The sequence below is a fragment of the Podarcis melisellensis genome (genome assembly GCF_964234715.1).
Source record: "Podarcis melisellensis genome assembly, chromosome: 16".
Taxonomy (NCBI): domain Eukaryota; kingdom Metazoa; phylum Chordata; class Lepidosauria; order Squamata; family Lacertidae; genus Podarcis; species Podarcis melisellensis.
The window spans coordinates 31,427,818-31,454,198 of NC_138533.1; the positions used below are offsets into that span (position 1 = coordinate 31,427,818).

Sequence of the window (26,381 nt, forward strand, 5' to 3'; positions counted from 1 at the left end):
CACAAAATGAAAACAAGATTGCACCCAGATACATAAACAAACCGTCTACCAGTGGGCCTCAAATTGCACGTATCTTGAATCCCGTGATACATGTTTTAGTTAAAGTACAGCAAAGGAGGGGATAACTGTGTAAGCCCGAGGGAGGAGAGACTCTTGTAAAGTGACCTCACTTGCAAGCTTTGCCAGCACATGTTAAAGGATCAGTCTGCACAGATTACTTTTAAGTGCTCTTTCAACAGCAGGTGCCAGAAGTAACAGAAGGTAACTCCTTTTCTTAAGCTTGCATGTGGCTTTGATGGTTTATTTTTTTACAGGCCCCTCCTGCTCTCTTTCTCTCACCCCCCCTCCTTGCATCAGTTAAGGCCTCAAACCACAGTTTGGATTTTCCATTATGTTCTGAAATGGTAGTCTGTAATTTCACCTTGTCATTTCCACACAGACACACGCAGCCCCTCTCTTCCTTGTAACACAGTGTGTTGCTAGAAAACGGCGTATTGCTGATAAAATATTGATCGTGGCAGCTTTACGGGGTTGTGAACTCAGCAGGGGCAATGTCCTTTGAAGTTTCTCTGATTTCCTTCAGGATTTTCTTGGGCAAAAAAACTAAGCGGATTCCAGATGCAGAATTGCTCAGCCTGCAAAAAAAAAAACCCCTACCCCACCCCTTAAAAAAACCGCCACCCTCTTTTTGTGAGAACCCTGCACTGTGAATTCACGTCTGTCTCTCTTTGCAGAGGGTAATAATAATGCAAACACAGAGCAAATGCCTACGATAAGAACTGTAGAAAAGGTGGCTGGACATGGTGTATATTATAGTTCGCCGCCGTTAGTGTCTATCTCTTGCTACACCTCCTCCCAATTTTATCTACTTCACAAATTAGACCAAATGGAATTGTAGGACAAGTTAACTCTCATCCCACACTCCAGTCTGAATACAACTGCATAACAGGTGAGGCTACTCTTAGATGTCCTTTAGGAGGGGGTCAGCAGCTGGAAGTCCATCCAGTCTGGTTGTGTCTAATTCTTTTGGGTGGAGGTAACTTAAGATTAATTGCCCCCTTCCCCCCAAACCCCGTTCATTGGAAACTTGTGCTTAGGTGAACGGGGACAGATACATGGTTTTTGTGCCTCCCCACCCGTTCACCCGTGTGTGGCGTGGTACATCATGTAGCACACAAAACTCTGCCCAGATTCCACGACTCTCCCACATGCAACATGGGCCATGAGCATCTTTGAACCAGGGAGACTGCAAGCGAAGAACCAGCAGATGCTCAGCTGAGCCACATGACTCTTTAATGGTCCAAATTCGCCAAAGGTTTAGTGGCGTTAATAGGCTGAGCACGTTCATCAATAAACCATTTACTCTCCCTCTCCCTCCCGGCAGTTGCTCTGACTAGATCTGACACACAAACACTTAACTACCTTTTTCATCCAAAATCAATGTTGTATTTATCTTCAATGATCTACAAAGAAACCAAATGTTTAAAATTACAAGGCAGGGAAAAGGATATTTGCCGGGTGGGGGTAGGGAGGAAGGAAAGGAAAGGAAATACAGAGTCAAGAGAAGAAAACATCAGCAGATGTTTGAATTAACTAGAAAGCAGAAACCCAGAATATAAAAATGTGAATACTGGATATATATATATTTGGAAGGAAGGAAGGAAGGAAGGAAGGAAGGAAGGAAGGAAGGAAGGAAGGAAGGGGCACAATGCCCATATATATCCTTAGCAGGATGAGGGGTCTGGTCTGGTCTGGTGTAAATACAACTAGGGGCTGTATATGTACGGTACTTTCCTTCTCTGATCCAAATCTGTGCAGAGCCCCTTCTAAGCGAAGTCTAAAGTTTTCCACTTGGGGGTTCCATCTCCCTACTCTGCTTTTCCTGCAAATGAAAAATTTGAGGGACTGCAGCTTTTTTTTTTTAATAAAAGGGACTCTGTATATGCCCCGTTGAACTGAGCTATAGCAAAATTCACATACGAAAAGTAATAGTATAAATCAAATGGTGGCCAAATAAAGCAGCAGCAACACAACTCCAAACGTCCAAGGCCCAACTCACATGGAAACAAGCATTTGACTGTGGTCATTGCAAACTACAGGTGAACGTGTCAAGTATCTTAAATTAACCCTTTGGACTTCTTTCCCCCAATGCCTCATATTTTTATAAACCCATAGGGATCCACAGGAGAGAGTGCTTCCTTTCTCAGGTGCCTGACATCAACAAAGGACTGCAGCCCACTCCCCCCACTCTCTGGCAGGGGAGAGAAGTGGGGCCAAGAGAAATAGATTTGTCGCATACTGCTGTATCAGTTGTGTCTGTGTAGCAGAAACTTCAGTAATAAGATAACCTGGATCTTTTCCTTACGTTTATTGAACATCCGTGTGTTATGCACACAAAACAAAAATTGAAATTATGATTTAGATAAACACTGTAGGGTTTGTTTTGCGGTAGAACAAGTTTCCTCTTCCCGTAACGATCGCCCTTTTCCTACGAAGCTGCATGCTTACATTGAATGCATCTGGGGTGGTTTTTCTGGGTATATGTGTGTAGTTTTGTAAATGTTTTTTTGCCTACCCTCACATCAACCAGGACCTGCCTCCAAGTTATTTTGCATAGTTGAAGGTTTTGTGCCATAGTTGGGGTTCTTTGTTTTTAAAAGACAGTGACAATGATGCGTTGGAATAATGTTAACAAATAACCAGAGAGTGGTTCTAAAAACCATTTTTTATAAAGTCTACCTATGTTAAGAATTCAATATTGGTGTACATTTATATTAACAGAATATTTACATATTGTTTTCTTTTTTGTTGTTTAAAACAAGAAGTCAAAAAAAATTCATTTCTCCATAATATAAGGCAAAACCAAACAATTTTGTACATTATTATTATTATTATTATTTTAATATATATCTGTAACTTCAGTTCCAAAGTACCAAGAGAAAGTGAGTGGCCTCAATTCGGGAACCTCACAGTGGACTGTACAAAACTACAGTATTTCCATAAATAATACTTTCAGAAACCCTGGGTGTGTATTTTGTATTTACTTAAGGATCTGAGGCCATTAAAATTTAAACTAAAAAAAAAAAAGCTCTTTATGTAAATAAAGAGCACACAAAATTTAACAAAAAATACAAATTCATTAAAAATGCTTCTCACATTTGGGAAAAAATGTACAAACCTGGTAATATTTTAACTCAGCACAGAAGCAAAAACAAAACGAAGAAATAAAGACCTATATATTAAATTTCAATTTTCAGCAACCATTTGCTTGGAAGGTTCGTAACCTATAACCCTCCCGCTCCCCAATTATTTATGGAACTGTGCTTAATTTCTACAAATTTTACAGTTAAGAAAAAAGTTTACAGCAGTGCATTTTTAAAAGGTCTCTTCCCCCCTCCCTCTTTTATATTTACAGGTGAGTTTTAAAATTCATCCTGTTTGTTTGTTTGTTAGGGACTATCGTGCCTCTACTTCTTTGGGGTTCCTAGAAGGAGAATAGTCTCTCGATTCAGAGTTTGTGAGTGGCGTAGTCCGGCGGGGGGAGGATGGTCTTGTACTACTAGCTGGTACCAAAGGGGGCGGGGCACTCAAAGCGGCTGTTGGTGGGTTCCTATTCAAGATTCCATTGTGCATGGCAGCCGAGGGGCTGAGTCTGGGATAATGCATCCCACTGAGATGAGGCATGAAAGATGGCACATGGGCCAGGTGGCTTTCAATGGGGGACGAGTGCAAGTGATGCATCCTGGCACGCTCTAGTTCTTCCCGTAAGTGCAACCTCTCTCTCTCCTCCGCTTGCCTGAGTCGCTCCTGCTCACGCCGTGCTTCAAGAAGATTCTCGTGGTTGTAGTCGTGGGGTTCTCTGTCTCGGTAAGAGCGCTCGTGGTCATAGAACCCGGCGGCGGTGGGGAACCTATGGATGGGATCAGCGCGGAGCTGAAAGTCCATCCGACGGTGCAGGTCCAAGCTCCGGTAGGCATCTCGCAATGGGTCCCTCACGGGGTCCCAGGAGAACCCAGGATGGGGCAGTCGCTCCCTTCCCGGCAATGGATTCATGCCCATTAGAGGGGTCATCATTCTGCTACGATCCAGGACATTCATATTGCTCATCTGATGGACAGCGCCCATGGAGATGGGCATGGTGGCTGCCATCGTATGGGGCAATGGTAACCCATGCAAAGAAGGTGGTGGTGGGTGCTCCACAGTTCTGGAATGCTGTGACGGTTCTGAGCTCACAACCAGCACGTCACTGTCCTCCTTGCGCTCCTCTTTGACCTTGATATCGTTCTTGATCTTCTGAAGGTCTGCTGGAAGCTCTGGCTTTCTTTCAATATCCTTGTTCATTAGATTGCTAAGTTTTAAACTCTCGCTCAGTGCAGGTTTGCTATAGGGAGATACGGACTGGATTACTGGCTTTGTGTTGTCCTCTGAGGATCTTTTTTCATGGCTTGGTGGTTCTTTCACTGGGGAGCGGCTCTCTTTGATCTTGTGCTCCACAATTGGAGGAGGTTCCCTCAGCCGGTCAGAAATATCTCTCTCCGGTTCTTTAGGCCTTTCCCTTTCACTGAGTCCAACTTGCCTAGTGAGATCACTGGAGGTCTGACTGTTGCTGCGAATGAGGTTGCTAATCTGGTGAGTCACTGGGGCTGAAGCTGGCGAGGATCTATTTGAATGCCTATTTTTATCCAAAAGGTCCCTGCAGGAAAATATATCATATTGTGAATATGTTGCTGTCTTCTAACAATTTTGTCTTATTTTTATGCATCTTTGGTAATACCGTCATTATTTAACAAAGGTATCTGTCATTTCATCATCAGACCGTGGTTCAAATTTCCACTCAGCCATGAAACTCACAAAGTAACCTCGGACCAGTCACAACCTCTCAACTGAACCTACTTCACAGGGTTGTTTTGAGGATAAAAGGAGGGGGGGGGGAGAACCGCTGATGCCACCTGGAGCACCTTGGAGGACAGGTGGGATATAAATGTAATAATCAATATGTCACATTGTCTGGAAATGCTGAATGCTGGGTGCTTTCAGAAAGATTAACATGGAAAAAATGTCCTCTACTATGCAACTCTGGATAGATTTAATAGTTATTTGTTTGTCTATTTGGGCCTGGAAGTTTTTCCAATCACCCCAAGGCTACTGCTTCTATCCAATTCTTACAGACCCTTGAGCTTTTTAAAGTCTTCTAACTAATCAAGTGATGCCAGCATCCTTGAACATCCTGTATCAAACAAGCAGATGGTGAACCACAGAAACTTTACCTACGTATCCTCAAATACCCTTTCTTATTTGGCATTTAACTTTCATCATTCACTCTGATCACAGCAGTTGAATTTCCTTAGGAAACTCAACTGCTGTGATCAGAGTGAATGATGAAAACTATATGCCAGGTGAGTTATTATGAAATCTGTTTAACTTTACTCTGCCAGTAATATTTTTGTGTTTTGCTGGGTTCCTTTTGAGAAAGATCAAGGCACAGTCACATCACTGACACTCATGCTTTTAAGACGATATTAAAAGCATGGGTTGCGGGTTCGAGCCCCACATTTGGCAAAGAGATTCTTACATTGTAGTGGGTTGGACTGCATGACCCTTGGGGTCCCTTCCATCTCTTAACAATTCTATGAAATCAGAGAAGTTCCCAACATTTTGCAGGGGAAAAAGGGCCCCAGAAACCCACAAAATTTCCATTAAAAACACATACTGGGTAGCTATACAAATTACGTGATGCTGTGAATCAGGGCCAAGTGGGTTCCTGCACCAGGATTTTGCTACAGGTTGACTCAAAGGGCAGTCCTCAGAAGCCATATAGGAAGTCTGGGCTCTGCTGACCATACACTTCCTAATGGATCTCATGGGACGAATGTTGGCTATAGCATCAGCAATGCCAAATCGGTATCCAAGGTGGCACCAGTTGCTGAAGCAACCAGATGTTGATGGGAGGCAAGAACAGTGGGGAGGCTGAGCCCGGGCACCACAAGCATGGGGATCCCAGCTCCACAGGGATCAGATGACTTTCAGGAGGGGACCTGAGCAGAAGGATGAAAAGCAAGTTGGCTGGCATATAAACCTTGGGCCAATTTGGGCCAATGGTGCTCCCTTCATAGGTGGAGCATAAAAGGATATCCTAGCGCTCTCTCTCTCTCTCCTTAGTTACTGGAGGGCCTGGCAGGAGAACATTGCAGCAGCACCCAGGAGACTGCCACCTTCACTCTCCTGACCAGAAACCTTTCAGGAGGAGCTGAGTTGTGCTCACCTGTCTCTTCTTCCACCGGTTCCTATCCTCATGCCTTTCCCCCTCCCTTTACACCCCATTTATGGGCCAGTTAGCATGCTACGGCATATGGCGGCAAAACTATTGTAATAACTCACCATGTGACTGCCTGATTTTTACCCGCAGCAGCTCACTGTGTAGATCGGGCAATTTTTCATTATGTTCTCCAAACGTTTCCTTTTGGATCGATATGATAGCAAGGGGAACTGGCCAATCGGAAAGCTTGCTGTATATCACTAACAGGGAACCTGCCACCCTCCAGTTATTACTGGACTCTCAGCTCCCATGCTGCCTGGGGAATGATGGGAGTTGAAGTCCAGCAGCAAGTGGAATACTCACAGGCCTCGCACCCCTGGCAAATGCGAACTATACACCCCATGATGCTTCCACACCACTTTAAAGGTTGGATTCAGGCTCCTGACTAATAATTACACCATATGAGATTTCTAACGTGGTTCTGCTTAATAACACTCTAAGTGGAACATATCCGTTTACAGAGAGGTATGTTTCACTCTGTCCGATCTGCAGTAGGTGGCCTCCCCTCCTCACCTGTCCTTATCTCTGTCTTCTTTACTTGAAGATATCTCTCTCTTCTCTGACTCCCGGTCTCTGTCGTGATTTGTCACAGAGGAGCTTCGCTCGGAGTCGCCGGGCTTTGGCCACTGAGGAGGTGTTGGGAAGGATGGTGGCGTCCGGTGGAGCCTGTTCCATGGCTCATGGGGGTTGTTGAAGCTCTGGACGTTGGGTCCTTCTTTGTGAGCAAAAATGCTATTGTGACCTAGAATCCGGAGGAAAGGGGAAAAGACTAGGTTAGTTCTCTTTGTGTGCCCCTCTTCGAACAAAAGACTTTTTGTCCCAAATAAGTTCTGCACAAGTGCCAATTATGAGCTCAGTTATCCTTTCAAGGCTGGATAATATAAAAAGAGTGAGAGAGAGAGAGACACTGAAAAAACAGTAATTAACTGTGGAATGAAATAGTAGCTGTTTAAAGTCTCTGCAGAAAAAAGGCTAACTGCAGATCTGAGTAACTTTGTGGAAGTAATGAGGCCGTTTGCTTTGAAGATAAGAGGTGACTCCCAAATCACCCTGCTTCCCCCGCTGTGATATCCATGGCTCAACTGGCACTGTTGCCACAGCCACTGAGATTAACTAAGAGGATGCAGCTAGTTAAAACCGATCAGCCACCTGCAGTGGGAAGCAGTGAGTTGAGATCTTTGATTAGGGAATGAACAGGCTGAGCTTGAATGTAGCAAATCTCCTTGGGCATAAATCAGTCAATCTGATTAGTTCACCAACAATGCTCCTCTACAAAAACTCCCATCAGCAACTGTGTTCTGCGTGTAGCTAACTTTTTTAAGAAAAAGAAAATGGGGGTACTCTTTTTAATTCTGAAACCAACCTCTAGAATGCACTGAGTTCTGTGGTGTGTAAAAGTAATGGAGTGCCACTTTCAAGGCGTACAAGATAATGCAACATTGTTTAAAATTCACATTTTTTTCATTGTGAATCTTTGACTAAATACAAAGCAACAATTTCTAGCAATTTTATACATTATGCAAGAGACAATGCATGTTACAATACTCTTCCCACCCCCACCAGCTTCCCTTCTTCCAGTGTAATGCGTACCAATCTAGCAGGCTCTCTGTCCAGAAAGGTTGGTTCAGCTTAGTGAATCGTCTTGCATCACCTTTGTGTCTCAAGGTGCTACTACAATCTAAATTTGGAATATGCAGATTTGCTCTATGGAGCACAGAGACAGTTTGAAGGCCATAAATACGTAAGACTGAAATTAAAATATCCTTGCCCATCTTTGTATGATGCTCTCAATGCAATTAGCAGTTTAGGTTCCATTTCCCAAGGAACATAGAAATGTTGCCTAAGGATGGAGATGAATCTGAGTAGCACTAGGTTTTAGTGTGTGAAAAAATGGGGGCTCAACCATTGCTTGTTTCTTTCTCAGCAGTCCTAAGTACACCTCGAAACAGTGCCTAATAGCACGTAAACAAGTCATTTCCCACAATCCATTTTAAGACTGTGACTAAATGCAGACCCCATAGTGCCAACAAGAAGGCAGATTTCGCTTTCTCCCTGCTGCTTTGCTAAACATCCACCTGAAGGGTTGGTGGAGGACTCAAATTGTTGGTGCAGGACATAATTGCATCAAGCAGTAAATTGCACTGGATTAGCCAATGGAAATGCCCTAAGCTCAGTTGCAGGACACATGCTTCCCATATGAAAGGTCCCAGGTTCAATCTTTGGCATCTCTGTGTCAGGCTGGAAAAACAACCCTGTCTTGAGATTCTGGAGAGCTGCTGTCAGTCAATACTAAGACAATACTAAGATAGATGGGCTTCAATAAGCAGATTCCCATGTTCCTATGATTGCTTCCCATAGAAGTATCTTGAAAAAGCTACATAAATAGCCCATCTTGATGTACTTTCCCCCTGTGCTTTTATTCATGTGAATAAAACCACTTTGAGGTTTTATTACAATCAAATGGTATATAAATGTTGTGAAATAAATAAATAGTACAAAAAGTCACTGCATGAGCACCAATCATTAGCTGTGATCTGAAACAGGGAAACAGATGCAAAATCAGTGCTTCACATGGGTGCTTCAAAGAACTGAAAAGTCCAGTGCAGAAGCCATCTGGCTACCTTGAGTACTGGGAGGAGGAGGAGAATTTAGCTGTCTATAATCTTTCCTGCCTCCAAATAAAATGACTAGTGCTCCTGGATCGTAGGTGTTCAGCTCCGAGAAATGTGTCACAGCACCCATTTAGTGCTCTTTTCCCCTGTTGGATCTGAGCTTGATGTGTTTGAATAAACCCTTAAAAAGAGAGAAGATGACGCATGTATGGTAAGAGTTAGCATGTCCTCTCTCCAAAATGGCATTTTCAGGGCTCTTTGTGGTGACTCCATGCCTTTCACAAACAGTGAGAGAAGTGGCTCTGAGACACGCGAAGAAGATTAAGGAGATTAAGGTTTTACTGGCCCCTGTTTTCTCTGGAAATAGAGGGCAAGCAACCAAGTATGGTTGCCACTGGGTGGGGGAACAAATTATGGGAAAGCTCCTGCCACAGAGACCTGGAACACTTAGGTGCAGTGTTTTGTTTTGTTCTCAAAAGGAGAATGGAGGTTAGGAAATGAAGGTTTTGCTCTATTTTAAACAAACTACCACCAGCTGCTTTCAATGTGAGCATGTGGTTTCTCTGGAGAGGAGGTTTGTCTACAGAACCCAGCCAGTACTTACTCAGAGTATGACTGCCTAATCCTCCAAAGGCATTGCTGCCTAAGTTCCCAAGGCCGCTGAAGGTGCTTGACCTGCTAAATGGATCTGGAAAGGCAAACAGGGTTTTAGCCGGCATTTAGCCAAGAATGTTGGAGAATGAAATGCACCCCTCTCTCCCCTCCCCCTCTTTATATATATATTTTAATGGTCTGAATCCAAGTAGGATTAGGCCAGACTTTAAGCTGATCCTTCTCACTGCAAGGTTCTTTGCACAGAAAATTCCCAGCGTGTTAAAAATGGAGAAGGGATTTGAGAACTTGCTCTGCAAAACAGGTGCTGGAGTTAAGCTCTGTGCGTGCCAAGCGAGAGGGAAGCTGAAAGTTAACAGCCCAGGAGCCAAAATTGATGGGCACAGCTACCAAGCTGATACCCGATCCACCTGGAATAGCAACAACAAAATGAAAAGCTGAAAGCTGATTTCTGACGTGATTGCGATTATTTTTTTAGCGGGGAGGTGGCAAACAGATAGGAGGAGATGCCAATGCAGGAAACTCAGGCACGCATAAAGTGGCTTTTTTTACCCCTTTGCTTTGGATTATGTAGGCTAACAAATCTTATGCATGTCTACTCAAAAGCAAGCCCCAGGGACTTGCTCCCAGGTGAGCATGTCTAGGAGTACAGCCTTCATTACACTATATAGGCCCAACTATGAAGCTAAAATTTGACATAACCTAGGAACTCCCACATCAAAGAGTTACTGCATTAATTTGACACCTCATTCCCTGGAAATATGTGTTAGCTATTTTCATCTAACTGTATATTTTATTTGCTTTCCTTGTCCTTTGCCTATGGAACCCACATGTTCTGAGAGCTGCTAAAACTCTGCAAAGGGCTGCTTGACCTCAGAGGAAACCATGGGCAAAAACATACTATTTGCTCTAGCAGAACAAATAGGCAGAATATGTGAGTTGTATACTCTTCTTTTAATGAGTTACCAGTGAAAATGGCACCATGACCTGGACTCCTGATTAAATACTCTTTTAAGTTATAAAACACTACTCATGGACAAGAGTGAGAGTCACAGACACCCAATACCAGCCCCACTCCCCACAACGGCATACTATGGGCATGAATATAGTAGCACCTCTTGGTCAACCCCAGAACCCTAAATGGATAGCTCTAATAATGTGTAAAGGATTATCTAGGAGTTGAGTTCACACCATCTCAGCAAACTCCATGAGAGACTGCAACCGACTGACTGGTCACTGACTGACTGACCGGGAAGATTTGTGGATGACTCAGATTAGTTTAATTGGTCTAGCAGTGTGGGTGAATTACTGTACTCCATTGCCTGCCCCATACTGGTAACAACTGGAAAAGGCTCATGTGTTGGCTAGCAGTTTTTACCAATGTGAAATCAGAATGAGTCAACACAGCTACAAGTGTGAGTTTCTATCTATAACAGAGATGGGTGACTTGCTCAGCAGTGAAAACGTTATAGCAAACTTCAAATCACTTGCTCAGATCTGCTTCTTCCAGTATGAGGGCAAGAAAGTGTCTTAAAGAAATCAAGATGAAGATTATCAGAATTCTAACTTGACAAATTAATACAAGGATGGGTGCAGCCATGGCTTTTTTTCAGAGGCACCTCTCAGGTGGGCACCACTGCCATTATAAGAGAACAAGGGAGGTGTTCAGGGTGAGTTCCGGCACATCTTTTTTCTAGAAAAATAGCACTGGGTGCAACAATGGCCACTGCCCAGGAGAGTTAAAAACAGGGAGCTCCAAACTGAGAGGCAATATATCTCTGATAACCTGATGCTGGAGACAAAGCAATAAGATATGGCTATCCCTGTCATGTCCTGCTTGTGAGCTTCTCAGAGATACCTGAGTGGCCAGAGGCTAAAAGGACCTTTTGGTCAAATCTGACAAGGCAATTCTTTGGTTTTTAGTTCATGGTGTGTAGTGAAGAACACGCTCTGGGAGCTTGTGTACAGTCCCTGCATTGCCCACCCTGATCTTCAGCAAACCTCCAGGGGACAATCTAGGGAGCACAAAAAAAAGCCATTTGTGCACCAGCTAATATTTGTCTTTGGTGATTTCAAATGTTTTCGTTTTTTCCTTGCCAGCCCTGTAAAAACTGGAAGATGGCACAATTGAGCTGATTCATCCCTGTTATCAGTCCTGCATGTCCTGTTGGGAGATACAATGCCCGTCTTGTTCTCTCTTCTGTCCTTTAAACATTCGAGTTTTTCCAAGAAAAAAACTCATGGCTCTCTTGTACTGCCTGGCAAATAATAACTGGTAACACTATTATGGAGGATTCTGCAGTTGAAAAGGACACACAACCCAAGTATTTCAGCTTTGGAAGGACAGAAATTGCCACTCTGGGTTTCTTGGAAACACTGGTGGATCTTCCAGTGGTAATTAAATCTGATTTGACATAAAACTGCTATCTCTGAAACTTTTCTCAGATGTATATTGAAGGCAGCCTGAAAATCATTGCAGCTTAAGAGGATACTTCTGTCTCTTCCGATTCTCTTATATAAACAGCACCCCCTCCCATCCGATTTCTTGTGGGGAATGTTGCTTAGGCATTGCCCTTATTGTAGAGGCTGAAACTCCTGCTCTGCTTCTATACAATTTTTTTTTATAAAACATTGCTAATGCACAGGAAGCCAAGACACACATAAAGCATTATTGATAAAAGGTGAAAGAGTTTACTTACACCTACCTGCCAAGTGGTTAGTAGGCAGGAAGCTGCTGTGATGAGGCGAAGGGCCGAAAGGAGTGGCGGTTGGGTGGGCAGAGCCTGTGGATGCAAGAAAGAAGAGACCTTTGTATTTTAAAAATGTCAGCAGAATACTCACAGGAAGAAAAAAGTACCTAATGGGTCAACTCTTGAGTGTTACTACTAGCTGTTGCCATGTGTCTGTCTTGAGAGACAATGGAGTGTGCCTTGGGGACTGAAGTTGGCACTAAAGCGACCTCCTCAGGGCACAAGCCTGGGCAGTAGGTATGGAGGTCTTGTGCTGCCCAGACAAGAAGACCTCCTCCTTGGCCTCGCTGATGCGGTCCAAAGGAAAGCAGAGTGGCACCAATGTGGCTGCAGCAAGTTAAGAACTGGCATATTAGCTGGGTAGGCTGGATCACTTTCTGTGTCTGTAAGTGTGCGTGCGCAAGACCCATTGCAACATACACAGACAAACACGGGGCCAGGCCGATGTCATGAAGTGAAGCTTTCATGACAACACCACATTTATGTCATGATTTCGTGTGTTCAAAGTGCTTTCACAGCAGCCATTGCGGTAGCATTCAATGGTAGACCAGTATCCGCATGTGACAAATTGGGGTAAGGTGATTTGGGGCCATGTTGAACTAACCCATTGTGTGAGTGGAAGCCAGTGCAGCTCCCCAAATCTGTTCCAGTGCATCAGGAGAACCTCCAAAACAGTGTGCTGAGAGGAGAAGGGAGATCATTCCAGCAGGCAAGCAGAAATGCAATCTCCTTAATGCTATGTTGAATACAACCCTAGGGGTTGCCTATGGCCACTTTGAATTTGTAGCTGATGTGTGATCTGAAGCAGAAACTCCCTTCCCTCCCAGCACTCTACAGTACTAGTATCATCAGCTCCGGTTACTGGCTGATGTGGGGTTCCAGGTGTCGTTTTTGGTATTTTGGTTGCAGAGAAATAGTTGGGAGAAATGATATTTCTGGTAATGCTTCATGTAGTATGGGGCAGGGAAGAAGCATTTTGTGAAAGTTACAAAAATCATGAGAGTAAGGCATTTCTGAGCACAGGTTCTGTTGGCGTGGGATGGGTAAATATGGACTTGGAGGGCCCAGCAACTAAGCATCCCTCAGTTGAGTGATATTTCCTCCTCCTGCTCAACTAGCTGAGAATTCCTGTTTGCCAGGCAGAATTTTACTGGGCTTGAAAAATCCCACAACACCTAACATCCAACAAATCTGAAAAAAATTTGGGTTCTCTCCAATCTATCCCCATCAAGGAGATGGGGTGTGTGGTACACACCCCCACACCCCATGTATATGTATGTATATTTATATTTAGCCTTATCATTTTCTCATTAATCTGCTTTCCGACACGCAGTGTGTTGTCTCCATTCACAGTCAGCTGCGTGCTGGAGCTCTTTCCACACCCCTCCTGGCTGCTAGAAGACCATCGTGTAAATCTAGCAGATGTGGGGAAATGCCTTCCAAGATCAAACACAATATTCCTACAGTACATACTGTGAAGTCATGCAAAATGCAGTTTACAGGAGGCCAAAAGAGAAGTTGGGCAGCTCTCACACTGGGAATGGTCATATGTGGGTTTTGTTTTATTATTCTTAATTTATCATATGGTGAGACTTCAAATGAACAGGATCATGGCACAGGCATTAGTGGAAAAGGGAAGGCCATTCAAAATGGAGAGGGAAGCATTTTTCTCTTATTCCTGTTGGAAAATGGAGGTGGAATATATATATATATTTGGCATGCCTTTCTGTGGCTCCTCTAACACTGCACTTTGCTATGTGAGGTGAAGCAGGATTTCAACTCAGCAGGAGGAGTGTCAAACCAGCACCCTTTTATCAGCATTAGGCAGAATCTGATATGCAAGTTAAAAAGCATGGATGCATAGATGATAAATGGTACATCATGCTCAGTAAACTTTTGGCTCTCTCTCTCCCCCTCCCTCCCTCCCTTCTTGCAACTTTTTGAAGTTTATCTACATCTTGTACTTTGCATTTATTCTGGTCATTTCCATTTCTCTTTCTCTTCGTGGAGATTCCTAAAACAAACGTTGGCAGCAGTTCAGGTAAGTGTGAACAAGTAGCAAGAAATGGAGTAGCATTCAACAAAGTTGTCTCTTTGCACAGACACTTCATCTTCTGCAGTGGACCTCCCCCCCATCTCAGGTGGGTCAGGACGGAATTGAGGGGGAGGCAGGAGAAGGAGGGGAAACTCCACTGTGCAAAGCATAAATTGTTGTGTGAATGGGACAACTTTGTTGGATGAAAGCCTTTTGACTCTTACAAACAATGCAGAGCAGACCTAGTTATAAACACGTATCTAGCCATTTCAGTAAGATGGAAGTGGTGTAGTCTTGGGCAATTCAAATTTGTAGGTGTGAGATTAAAATGGACTGCTCTGAAACTTGTCATTCTAACTTTTGGAGTGGAAAAGGGAAGAAAGGTCAGGTGACTACTTCAGTTTTTGTTTGCTTCTTTTAATTACAATAGGCCTAGAGCCTGCTGGATTGGGCCACTTGCAAATGTACTCCAAGCATCCTGTTCTCGGAGTTGCCAACCATATGCCCACGGAAAGTCCGAAAGCAGGATCTGAGTGCAACAGCACTCTTCCCCTCTTGTGATTCTCCACCAAGTGATTACATGTATGTGTGAAAGCTGTAGTTCAGCAGTACATCACTTGCTTTGCATGCAGAATGCCAGAGATTCAATCCCTGACATCTCCAGGTATGGCTGGGAAACCCAGCCTGAAATCCTGGAGAACTAGACAGTCTAACTTGGTATAGGGTAATTTCCTGTGACCGCATTTTTAATTTAGGGTAATCCACTACAGAATAGTCAAGTGATGTATGTGCATCTGTGAATCAGCCCCCAGGTTTGGAGCTAAAAGGCAGAAGAAAAGCAATAGCTAAAAAAGCAGAGATAGCCAACACAGCTTAGCCCTAGTAATCAATGGAGATAGAACACATAATTTTTTCTTTCTTTCTTTTTTTTTATTATTCTTGCCGTCCGATTTCGGCTGGTCTCTCTGGTTTCTTTGGGAAAACTTGCTACTGAGGTGGGATCCCTGTTTGTCGGGAAGAAATTTAATTGGGACTCAACCTACTGTTGCTTAACCCCCGGAACACCCCATTAGCCCGAACTTTTATGGGAATTAGCCCGATTGAGGGCAGGAAGACCAAGAAGGAACAAAAATTTTAAGAGGGTGGCCCCATAATACATGATATGGATTAGCCTGATTGGTGGCAGGAAGATTCAAGACTAAGTACTGATTGGACTGATACTCTGGATTTTGGACTTGGAAGCTGATAACCAATAATTCTAATCGGTGGATTAGCCCAAGTGGGGGCAAGAAGAAGGAACTTTGATTAGGGAGATTGGTTACTGGACACAACTACAATAGGACCAAAAACAGACTCAAAAATATAACAGACTATAGAATTTAAGGGGCATTGAGGATTGTATCAGGGGGGACTAATTGGACTCTTTGGTGGAAAGGGGGACAAATAACTGATTTATTTAGAAGAGGGTCATTGATTAAATTGGGTGAAATGTCGCATACACAGAAAAAAAGTGGCGAAGGGGGGACACCGGGAGAAAGAAAGGGATCCAAACAAGAAACAGATTTTAGATCTGAAATATTGAAAATGTTTGGTGAAATTAGGCAGAGTGAAAAGAATTTAGAAACAAAAATAGAACAATTAGATGCAAAGATTGGGAAAATGGATAAGAAAATAGATGAGACGGTAAATGAATTGAAAGGACAAATTAAAGAAGTATCTAAGAGAACCCATGTGCTAGAGGAGGGAATGAAAAAGACCAAACTGGAAATGAGGGAATTGAAACGGGAAGAGGACAAAATCAGGGCGGGTCTCATGGAATCCAACAAATCACAAGAAGAAATGTGGGATGCCATCTCCATGAATGAACTTCGACAATGGGAAGTTAATTTAAGGATGAGAGGGATACCTGAAATTCATAATGAGAATATTAAACAAAGATTAACAAGAGAACTGGCACAATGGTTGGAATTCCAAGAGGTGGAAGTGGCAAACTCTATTCAGAACGCCTTTAGGATGAAGGTAAGAACGACCAAAGCGAAGAAATACCCCGGGGACTGCTTGATAACATTTAAGGATAGAGATATGAGAAATTTGGTTCTACAAAAAAATAGGGAAAAAAGACTGTCCATAGATGGTTTCTACATAATTATTTTTAAAGACATCCCAATTAAACTGTTGAAGCGGAGAGACCCCTATAAACCACTGGTACAAATTCTCAAAAAGAATAACATAGAATTCAGATGGGAGTTCCCGGAGGGGATCTCCTTTACCTATAAGAACAAAAGACACCGACTATGCAGCCCAGCGGAGATAGGCAAGTTCCAAAGAAAGTATAAAGAATTAACGGCAGAAGAAGAAGATGAAGGGAAAGGAGCAACCGGAGGTACTACCGCAAAGATGAAGAACGGAGAGCAACGGGACGAGGAGGGGGAGGAGGAGGAGGAGGAGGAAGAAGAGGAAGAAGAGGAGGAAAGATTATAAAACCTAGGAAAACTTATTATTTAAATTAACTAATTTGGAAAAAATATGGCTTTAAACATATGGAATTGGAATGTGAATGGACTGAACGAAAAAAGAAACGGAATAAGGTGGAACATCTCTTAAAGAAGAAGAATTTAGACATAATTTGTTTACAGGAGACACACGTAGCAAAGAGACACAGAAAGATTTTGATCAATAAGAGACTCGGAAACGAATTTATATCATCAGATAGGGAGAAGAAGAGGGGAGTGATATTATATGTAAGGAGTAAAATCGAAGCACAACAAATTTTTAAAGACGAGGAAGGAAGACTTATTGCAGTCCAAATTAATTGGCAAGGCGAGAAAATATTGATTGTCGGGATCTACGCACCTAACGGAAATAAAACTGATTTTTATAAGAATCTGGAAGAAAAACTGTTGGAATATGCAGATCAGAAGATAATTGTAATGGGAGATATGAACGGAGTGGTGTCAGTAGAGATGGATAGATTGAGAAACAATGGATCAAAAGAAGGAAAACTACCCAAAACTTTTTTTGAAATGGTTAAAAACTGTAATTTAATAGACATTTGGAGGTTGCGACATCCACTGGAGAAACAGTTCACTTTTTATTCGGAACCAAATCAGTCAATGTCTAGAATCGACCAAATTTGGATATCAAATGAATTAACGCCAAGAATTCTAGAAGTAGAAATTCAACCGAGAGTTATCTCAGACCACAGTCCCATCAAATTAGAAATTAAAGGATTTGAAGAAAAAACTTTCAGATGGAGACTGAATGACTACTTATTGGATGATCGAAAGGTTGTGCAAGATGCACAGAAGAAATTGAAAGAATATTTTGAAGACAATTGCAATAAAGGAACGAGGATGAATATAGTGTGGGACGCAAGCAAGGCAGTGATGAGAGGCTTCTTTATACAGCAGAATTCGATTAAGAAGAAAAACCGAGAGAAGGAAAAGAAAGAAATTTTAAAACAAATTATGGAAAATGAACAAAAATTAATCAAGAACCCAAACAGCGAAAGAATTAAGCAAAGCATCAAGGTTCTACAAACCCAGTTTGCAATGATGATAAATAAGGAGGTGGAATGGAACATTAAAAAACTGAGACAAAAGAACTTCGAATTCGCAAACAAATCAGGAAAATGGCTCGCCTGGCTGACCAAGAAAAGGAAGCAACAAAACACAATAAATAAAATTGAAGTGGGAGGAACAGAGATAACTAACCCCAAAGATATCAGGAAAGGATTCTTGGAATATTATAGACAACTATATAAAAAGAAAGATAAGAATAATAAGAGGAAAATAGAAAGATATTTAAAAGAGAAAGAGGTGCAAAAGATCCCGACAGAAGCACAAGAAAGGCTGAACACCCCGATAGACATAGGGGAAATAAGAGCGATGATAAAAAAACTGAAAAACGGAAAGGCCCCAGGACCAGACGGCTTTAGTGCAAGATATTACAAAGAATTGGGAATATCCCTGTTGATACCACTGAAAGAAGTAATGAACAACATATTAAAGGAGAGAGAAATCCCAGAGACATGGAAGGAAGCACTTATAACTTTTATCCCAAAAGAAGACGCGGACTTAACTCAAGTAAAGAATTACAGACCAATTTCATTACTCAACACGGATTACAAAATTTTTACGGGAATAATAGCAGAAAGATTAAAAAAGGTTCTACAAGAAATTATTCACGATGACCAAGCGGGTTTCCTTCCAGACAGACAGATGAGAGACAATGTTAGAAATGTAATAAATATTCTAGAATATCTGTCTGCAAGGAATGAGAAACAAGCAATGCTGATGTTTGTAGACGCTGAAAAAGCATTCGATAATGTTGCATGGGATTTTATGCTGAAAAACATCGAGCAGAGAGAAATGGGAAATGACTTCTTTAATGGAATAAAAGCAATATACACGGAGCAAAAAGCGAAGTTGATAGTGAACAATATGATAACAGAGGAAATAAAGATTTCCAAGGGTACTAGACAGGGATGCCCGTTGTCACCACTATTGTTTGTGCTGGTCCTGGAGGTGCTACTGGATTCAATAAGGAAAAAGGAAAGTATAAAGGGGGTGACAATAGGCCAAAACCAATACAAAGTCAAAGCCTTTGCTGATGACTTAGTTCTGATGGCGGAAGATCCGTTGGAGACTGCAGGGGAGATTTTGGAGGAAATTGAAAAATTTGGGGAGGTGGCAGGTTTTATAATAAACAGGGAAAAAACCAAAATTATAGCTAAAAATATGGAAAAAACAACAATGGAGGTATTGCAGCAACAAACAGGTATTGAAATTGTTAAAAAGGTTAAATATTTGGGAATATGGCTAACTCCAAAAAATATTGATTTGTTCCAAAATAACTACACCCCGGTGTGGAACGGAATTAAGAAGGACCTGGAAGTGTGGAATAGGCTAAAACTATCCCTCTGGGGTAGAATCTCAATGATCAAGATGCTAGTGCTGCCAAAGATGTTGTTTTTATTTCAGATGCTACCAATACTAAAAGGAGTGGCGATTTTTAAGGAATGGCAAAGGACGATTTCCAGATACATATGGCAGGGCAAAAAGCCGAGAATCAAGTATAAATTACTAACAGACGTAAAGGAAAGGGGAGGCTTTGCCCTGCCAGATCTGAAGTTATATTACGAAGCATCGTGTCTTTGCTGGTTAAAAGAATGGATTAAACTTAAAAATACAAAACTCCTTGATTTGGAAGGATTCGACAACAGATTCGGATGGCACGCGTACCTTTGGAAAGAAAAGAAGAAGGGATACAAAACTTTTGAAAATCACATCTTCCGGAAATCGCTATGGGAAGTTTGGGACAGATATAAAAACATATTGGAAGGGGGGGTGCCACATTGGCTATCCCCACTAGAGGTCATGGGAGTCAAAAAAGTTAATATGAGAAGTGACTGGATTACCTATGGAGACCTAGTAGAGAAAGAAGGAGGAAAGTGGAGATTAAAACCATATGAACAAGTCAAAGAGCATGTCTTTGATTGGCTGCACTACCACCAAATAAATGAAATGTTTAAAAAGGATGTGAAAGAAAAGGGGTATAAAGAAAAAGATTCGAGATACCAAACAGAGATAGTGAACAACGACTCCAAAACAATTTCCAAAATGTACAAAATTTTGCTGGAATGGCACACAATAGATGAGGAAGTGAAAGTAGTAATGATTCAGTGGGCCAAAGATCTAGGATATAATATAGACTTCGACGATTGGCAGAAAATATGGAATGAGAACTTGAAATTTACGGCATGCACCACACTAAAAGAAAATGTAATGAAGATGGTTTACAGGTGGTATATGACACCAGCAAAATTGGCAAAAATGTACAAAACCGGTAATAAATGTTGGAGGTGCAAGGAGAAGGAGGGTACATTTATGCACATGTGGTGGGACTGTAAAAAAGTAAGGGGGTTCTGGGAGACGATATACAATGAATTAAAGAAAATGCTAAAATATAGCTTTGCTAAAAAACCAGAAACCTTCCTTTTGGGAATAACAAGAACGGAGATCAGTAGGAGAGATTGCAAACTGTTTCAATATGCTATTGTTGCAGCAAGGACACTGCTAGCCCAAAGGTGGAAACAAGAAGAGGTTCCGACCTTGGAGGAATGGAGGTTAAAATTAATAGATTACGCAGAGTTAGACAAATTAACAGGGAAAATTAGATACCAAAAGGACCAGAATTTTATTGAGGACTGGGGGAAATTTACAGAGTATTTGGAAAGTATATGTGAGGACAGTACAACGCTAGCGTGTTTTAAAGAAGCTTTGTGAAAATAGAAGGAGTATTGTCAAAAGGCAAGTAAGGATAGAAATATAATATTTAATGGCAATATAAAACCAAGGAATGTGAAGAGAAGATTTGAAATACGAACGATTGTCAGAAAAGTTGGGGGAGGTCCAAACAAGACAAAATATGGGATATATAAATGGATTTGTTTATTGTTTTTTATGGAAAAATTTTAATAAAAATTAAAAAAAAAAAAGAGATAGAACACATAAAGTTGAACTCCATGATTAATCACCTTGGATTGTTTCACGTTTGTTTTCAGGTAGAAGCAGGACTACAGGTTCCCGCTTAGAAATTGGATTACATGTTCTGTTCTATCTGTCTCTGTCTCAAGAAAGTCTCCAGACTTGATAACTTGCATTTTTGTTATTCTTGCAGGAGATTTTGCACAGCTGTGTCTGCACACCAGAGGCGTGAATATCATTTTTTGTGCATTCAGTACAATGCCTGAAATGGATACACACCAAGGTTGGTGTCCGTTATTGGCCAAGCATGCAAGCTCATATTCTAGAGAGGCAGTCTCTAGTGGCGTGAGACATTCTGGGATATCTAGACTCTACTGTTTGCTCAGGAGCAAGTGGGTTTCATTAGTGAAAAGGAGAAGGTTGGCCTAGGTTTGGATGTTGCCAAGAGTTCCCTCAAATTGGAGCCAGTTTTGGGTACAAACAGATTTAAGCTGTCTGCCCTAGAATATACCCAAGCTTTTCCAGTGGCTGTGTGTTGCAGGGGAAGACAGTTAGGAATGTGCTCTTGATAAGCATTCTGATGAACCTCTGGGTTCCTAGGAACATGATGTGGAAACCACTGGCTCACCATGAAATGACTGAAAAGTGATCGAGTGAATTGGCTCTAAGCAACCAGAAAACGAGTTAAGGAAACTCCAGAGAGAAAAGCTGCCATGGCTAGCGGGACGCGGTGTTATCTATAAACATAGCAAGTTGCTCGACTGCTTTGAGACGGATGGAGGCTGTCATCTCTCTAATCCTGTAGGATTTCAGAAGGTGTATAACGGATGGGAGATTTCTTCAAATGAGACAGCTTACAAACTTGACTACATGGGGCTGATAATAATAAGAATTAAAAAAAAGAAAAGGAAAGAAATCCTTTGGAGAAAGCCAGGGACAATATTGTGGGCTGTCGGGGAGTTATTAAATATAATGTCTGCCAGGCAGCTGAACATTCATCCCAAAGCCAGGTGGGCCTAAGATAACTTAAGTCTTTTTGCAGTAACAAGGCAATACGGCAGAAACCATGATTCACCCCAACTATACTCTTGTTCCATAAAGTGACTAGAAAGCCTTAGATACTGTAAAGTAAAAGATTTATTCATTTCTCTATAAGAGCCACAATGTTTGTTCATCCTGCTCTCCTCCGATAACCAACTTTATTGAGATTTACAGTCCAATCTCTCTTGTGATTAATATACTCACAGGTGGGTTGGGTCATTTATCTGGGACTGAAATAAAGGCGTCCTTTAATCTGTTGCCTATGCTCTGCAACCCTATACATCCCGACTGTATTCAGTGGAGCTTATTTCCCAAGAAGTATGCATAGAGCTGAAGCCTTAATAGATCTATTTCTCTGTCAAAGCACCCCAATTGTGGAAATCCCTTCTCACTGGAGATACGAATGGGCATCCTCCATATTGTCTTCTCATAGCCATCTGAAAATATGTTTACTAATTTAGGCTTCTGGAAGAAATTAGCAATCTATGCCAGACAATATTCAGAATTCATTGAGACAGTGTCTGTTTTAAGTTTGTATTTTATAAAAAAAAATTTTTATTCATTTTTCAAACACATAATAAAAAACAAACACAACACAAAACAGAAACATACACAACACTAAACATATACCGACTTCCCCATACCTCCCTTTCGTCTGTTTTAAGTTTGTATGCCATTTATTCTTATTTTAGGTACAATGTGTGAGAGAGAATTACTTTGATTTGTGAAGTAGGAAAGGATCCAGCCAAACCTGAGTCTGCACAGGCCATTTGGGTGATTGGGTGTTTCGGCCCCAAGGCTTCAATGTTTATAAAACTAGTGGTCTTAAGAGGAAGAAAGCTTTCTGACCATGTCTGCACACGTATTAATGATTACTAAATTTTGCACAGAATAAAAGGGAGGGGAAGGGAACAATTAAACGCATGTGTCCATACTTATTCAACACTCATTCCTCCTCACCTGTGGTGGAAAAGAGTGGCCGGGCGAGATCTTGAGGATAATGGAACCCTGGGAACACACCAGGGGCAGGAGGTCTGCTGAACAGGTCAAGTTTCCCACCTATCTCTAGCTTGTGGGGATCCAGTTGCATTTGCTGTCAAAGGATACAAAAAAACATCTCATTATACATTTTTCTTTCCTTTACTACAGAGAAAAGGGGAGGGGGGAGGAAAGCAGTAAAAGGGCTCATACTTCACGCCTGCGTTAGCACCGCCAGGGAGAGTTAGCCAGAGTGATGGCAGCATCTGTGGTCTCATACTGAGAGTCATGCTCTGACAGTAGCCTCTATGAGGCCATTTCACTCCACAGCTTCTCAGCTGCCTGCCTGCCTGCCTGCTTGCCTCCTCCTCCTCCATCTCCATGAATAAGTTCTGAAATGAGCTCTTAGCCCCATGGCATTAACTCAGCAGGAGAATGCAATGTGATATGCTGAGTGAGTCGTGCGCCCCTCGGATCAGTCTGCAGCCTCAGCCCGGCACAAACATATTCCACAGGCTGAAAGCTGCAGACAGAACTAACCCTCAAAGAGTTGGATGACAAGAGTCGCATGCTTGGTTGCTTCAGTTCAGTTCACAGAGAGAGACGGAAAAAGACAGAGGTTTGTGGAGGCTATCCCTTTCCTGGGGCAAAGAAAGCGCAGCATGAAAGACTCATGGAAAAGGAAGAGGATGAGGAAAGAATCTGCTCCCTGCATTCAGAGTGCTACACAGCCCCGTTTATTTCAATATGCTTTGAGGACAGAGCTTTCTTTCGCATGCTGATAAAAACAAGTGTGCGAAAACAGTGCCCATTTGTTAGGAGGACACTCAAGTGTATCCTTGGAGGTTAAGCAGAAGCTTCATACTTTCCTCATAAGAGAGAACAGCTATAAATGACCTATGAAAGGATGGCATATATTCCATGACCGCAGAGAGCATAAGTAATGGAATAATAAACAAAACTTTGCGGGAGCTGAAAGGCTGCTACGAAAAGGAGCAGTGCAACCTCTCTTCTTCCTCTCCTGGTTATGTGAAAGGCAGGGGTAATCAATATGGTTCCCTCCTGATGTTGCTGTTCTCCAACTCCCATCGGCCTCAGACAGCATAGCCAATGGAAAGAGACAATGGGAGCTCCAGTTCACAGCTTCTGGAGGGCACCACACTGGCTACCCCTGGGGTAGGAAAACGAAAAACATGAACTGATGACATTTCACTTCGATTCCCCCTCACTCCACTGACTGTTCTTTACAAGGGTGGGGAAACTCTCAGCACGATGATTATCCTGTCATACAATTTTTATTATACGTTAATTGGAGAGGCGGCAGGGAGAAGGAGCCACAGAGCCACTGTTTTTGACATCTGCTGCACATTGCCTGTAATGTCTAGTTCCACCCAGACTGTCAAGCAAAACTATGTTTGATACTAAGAACTATCTTACACAAAATCAGCATAGTAAGGTATCTACTATTAAAGAGCCTCAGGTGGGGGTCTTGCTCAGCCCAGCCACCTGACAGCATGTAGCTAGAGCATCAGGAAGTCAAGCTGTGGCACCTCAACCATGCAAAGGAAATGGTTGGGCACTGAGTTATGACTCTGGCTGCTGAACATATTGGTTCCGACACTCCCTTAATATATAAAAGCTAGTGTACCTTAACCACTCCAGCAAGACTGTAAAGCAGGTAATATTGAAGTATGGAAGGTTGTTAGAAAAGCAGATTGAGCCATTTCCAGGCTTATTAGTTGCTACCAAAGTGTGTGGCTCTTAAATGGTTTCTGCTTAAAATAACGGTATACTCATTGAACCTGATTAACGTGTGCAGTCCAGCTCTATTAAAATGAAGGGATACTTGCCACTTCTGTAACACGTTGTGGAATGGCCACATTTCTGCCTTTTTCCCTGACACTAGTTACTTAGCTATGGCAGTAAATACCTGTGATGGATTAATGAGCAAAGCACAAGGTGGTTGTGGTGATGATAATGAAGAGAGGGGCATAAAAACAAATAATTTGGCTCTTAAATCAAAGCATCTATTCAAGGCATCTAGGATCCTGTGGTTCTGCAACTCCCAAATACACGTGCCTTGTAAAACTTCGGCAGAAATTAATTGACCACAGAGTGTTAAGCATTTGTATCCGTGGTTGTTGCTAAACCAAGATTTTGAAGCACAGGTAGTGTTGTGGCCGATCTATTGTTTAGTTTCTTCTGTTAGAAGCTAAGAACATCCTCTTAACAATACCTGCTAATGGACTTCCCCATTTGCATGGACACTACTTCTGCCTCCCCTATATCACCCGAAATATTCGTAACTGCCTTCCAAGAGCTTCACCAAAATTCTGCAACATGGTAATGAAATGTCTATGGCTTTGATTGCGCTTATTGATGCATATTATAAAAGATGTTCTAGCTAGCATACTTTGGGTCTCTGTGTGGAATTTAACTCCCCTCTGACTCAATAAAAACCCCCGTGAGAAGTGGCTTTAGCATCACTGAGATCACTCAAGATTTAAGTGCCTTGAAAACTGACACCTGGAATCTTCCAAGTGCCGGATTCTAAGGGCTTTAGACGAATTGCTTGGGCAAAGGTGAACCATCTATCCCTAACATTCTCACCTCTCCAGTTCCAGTCTCCCCCCATCCCTCCCCTCCACACAATACCGCAAAATAAAAAACCCCAAGCACCTCTGACACAATGACTGTCATTCTACTCGCCTGCTCTATGTTTTGTAAAATGTCCTTCACCGTACCGCTCATTTCACTCTGAACAGGATAACACTCCATATTCCACAGGAGGTACTAGTGCAGAAGGGAAATGATATTAAACACGCGTGCTTCGTACGCCCCCACCGTCCCCACAAGCCTCCCAGCTGATCTCCTTTCGGTTGCATATTTTATACCTTTGACTCGTTTTGCTACCAGTCTGCCCTGCCCCACCAGACAAGCACAACCAATTACAGCTCTACGATAGATGTTAAAAGACAGAAAGGCTTAATTAATTCCACACCTTACAAACAAAAGCTACACCGTGAGAAGCTACTTATTTATCAGGTGGGAGTAGCAGTGGGAACACATCATGTCAGCCGAAAGACTCATCATCTCTGAATAAATATGCTCATTTACCTTTATCTTCTGCTGGTGATGGTAGATCTGCCAGGCAATCTGTACGTGAACAGCACACCACTTGCCAGGCTTCTGCAAGCAAATGGATTTTAAAAATGGAGGTTTAACTTAAAATACCAGCAATCTGGAGCCATTTTTTCCCCTTGACAATACTCAGCTCACAAAAAGAGACTAGTCATTCATGATTGTTTTGTGGAAGAATAGAAGCCTTTTTTGGGAGTATTTAAAGAAATATTGTAGTATGATAAATTTGTGAGCAGGATTTGAACTATGAACAACAGAAGGAATGAGATTGTACGGTGGTCGTGATATAAGAGAGAGAAGATTGAGTGCATCAAGGGGGGAGAAACACCACGGAAAATGGGTGGAAAAGTAAAAAAAACCCAAAGAAAAAATGTTTTGGAGTGTATATGTGAATTTTTTTGAAATTTA

At 42.2% G+C, this 26,381-nt stretch overlaps 1 protein-coding gene across 8 annotated transcripts in view; it reads right to left on the bottom strand.

The window, feature by feature from the left end:
• Positions 1-2,353: 2,353 nt before the first annotated feature.
• The window catches only part of FBRSL1 (fibrosin like 1), a 790,252-nt gene continuing 766,224 nt past the window's right edge, over positions 2,354-26,381 (bottom strand). For 5 of the 8 annotated variants that reach the window (XM_081893242.1, XM_081893247.1, XM_081893241.1 and 2 more), the window contains 7 exons: positions 25,950-26,021; positions 25,542-25,625; positions 22,815-22,947; positions 12,240-12,323; positions 9,533-9,616; positions 6,830-7,058; positions 2,354-4,693 (listed from right to left, as the gene is read on the bottom strand). In XM_081893242.1, the coding sequence (XP_081749368.1) occupies positions 3,457-4,693; positions 6,830-7,058; positions 9,533-9,616; positions 12,240-12,323; positions 22,815-22,947; positions 25,542-25,625; positions 25,950-26,021 (1,923 nt within the window). In that variant the 3' untranslated portion in view covers positions 2,354-3,456. The remainder of the gene's footprint in view (positions 4,694-6,829; positions 7,059-9,532; positions 9,617-12,239; positions 12,324-22,814; positions 22,948-25,541; positions 25,626-25,949; positions 26,022-26,381) is intronic. The other 3 variants (XM_081893244.1, XM_081893245.1, XM_081893246.1) reach the window with 1 other exon arrangement.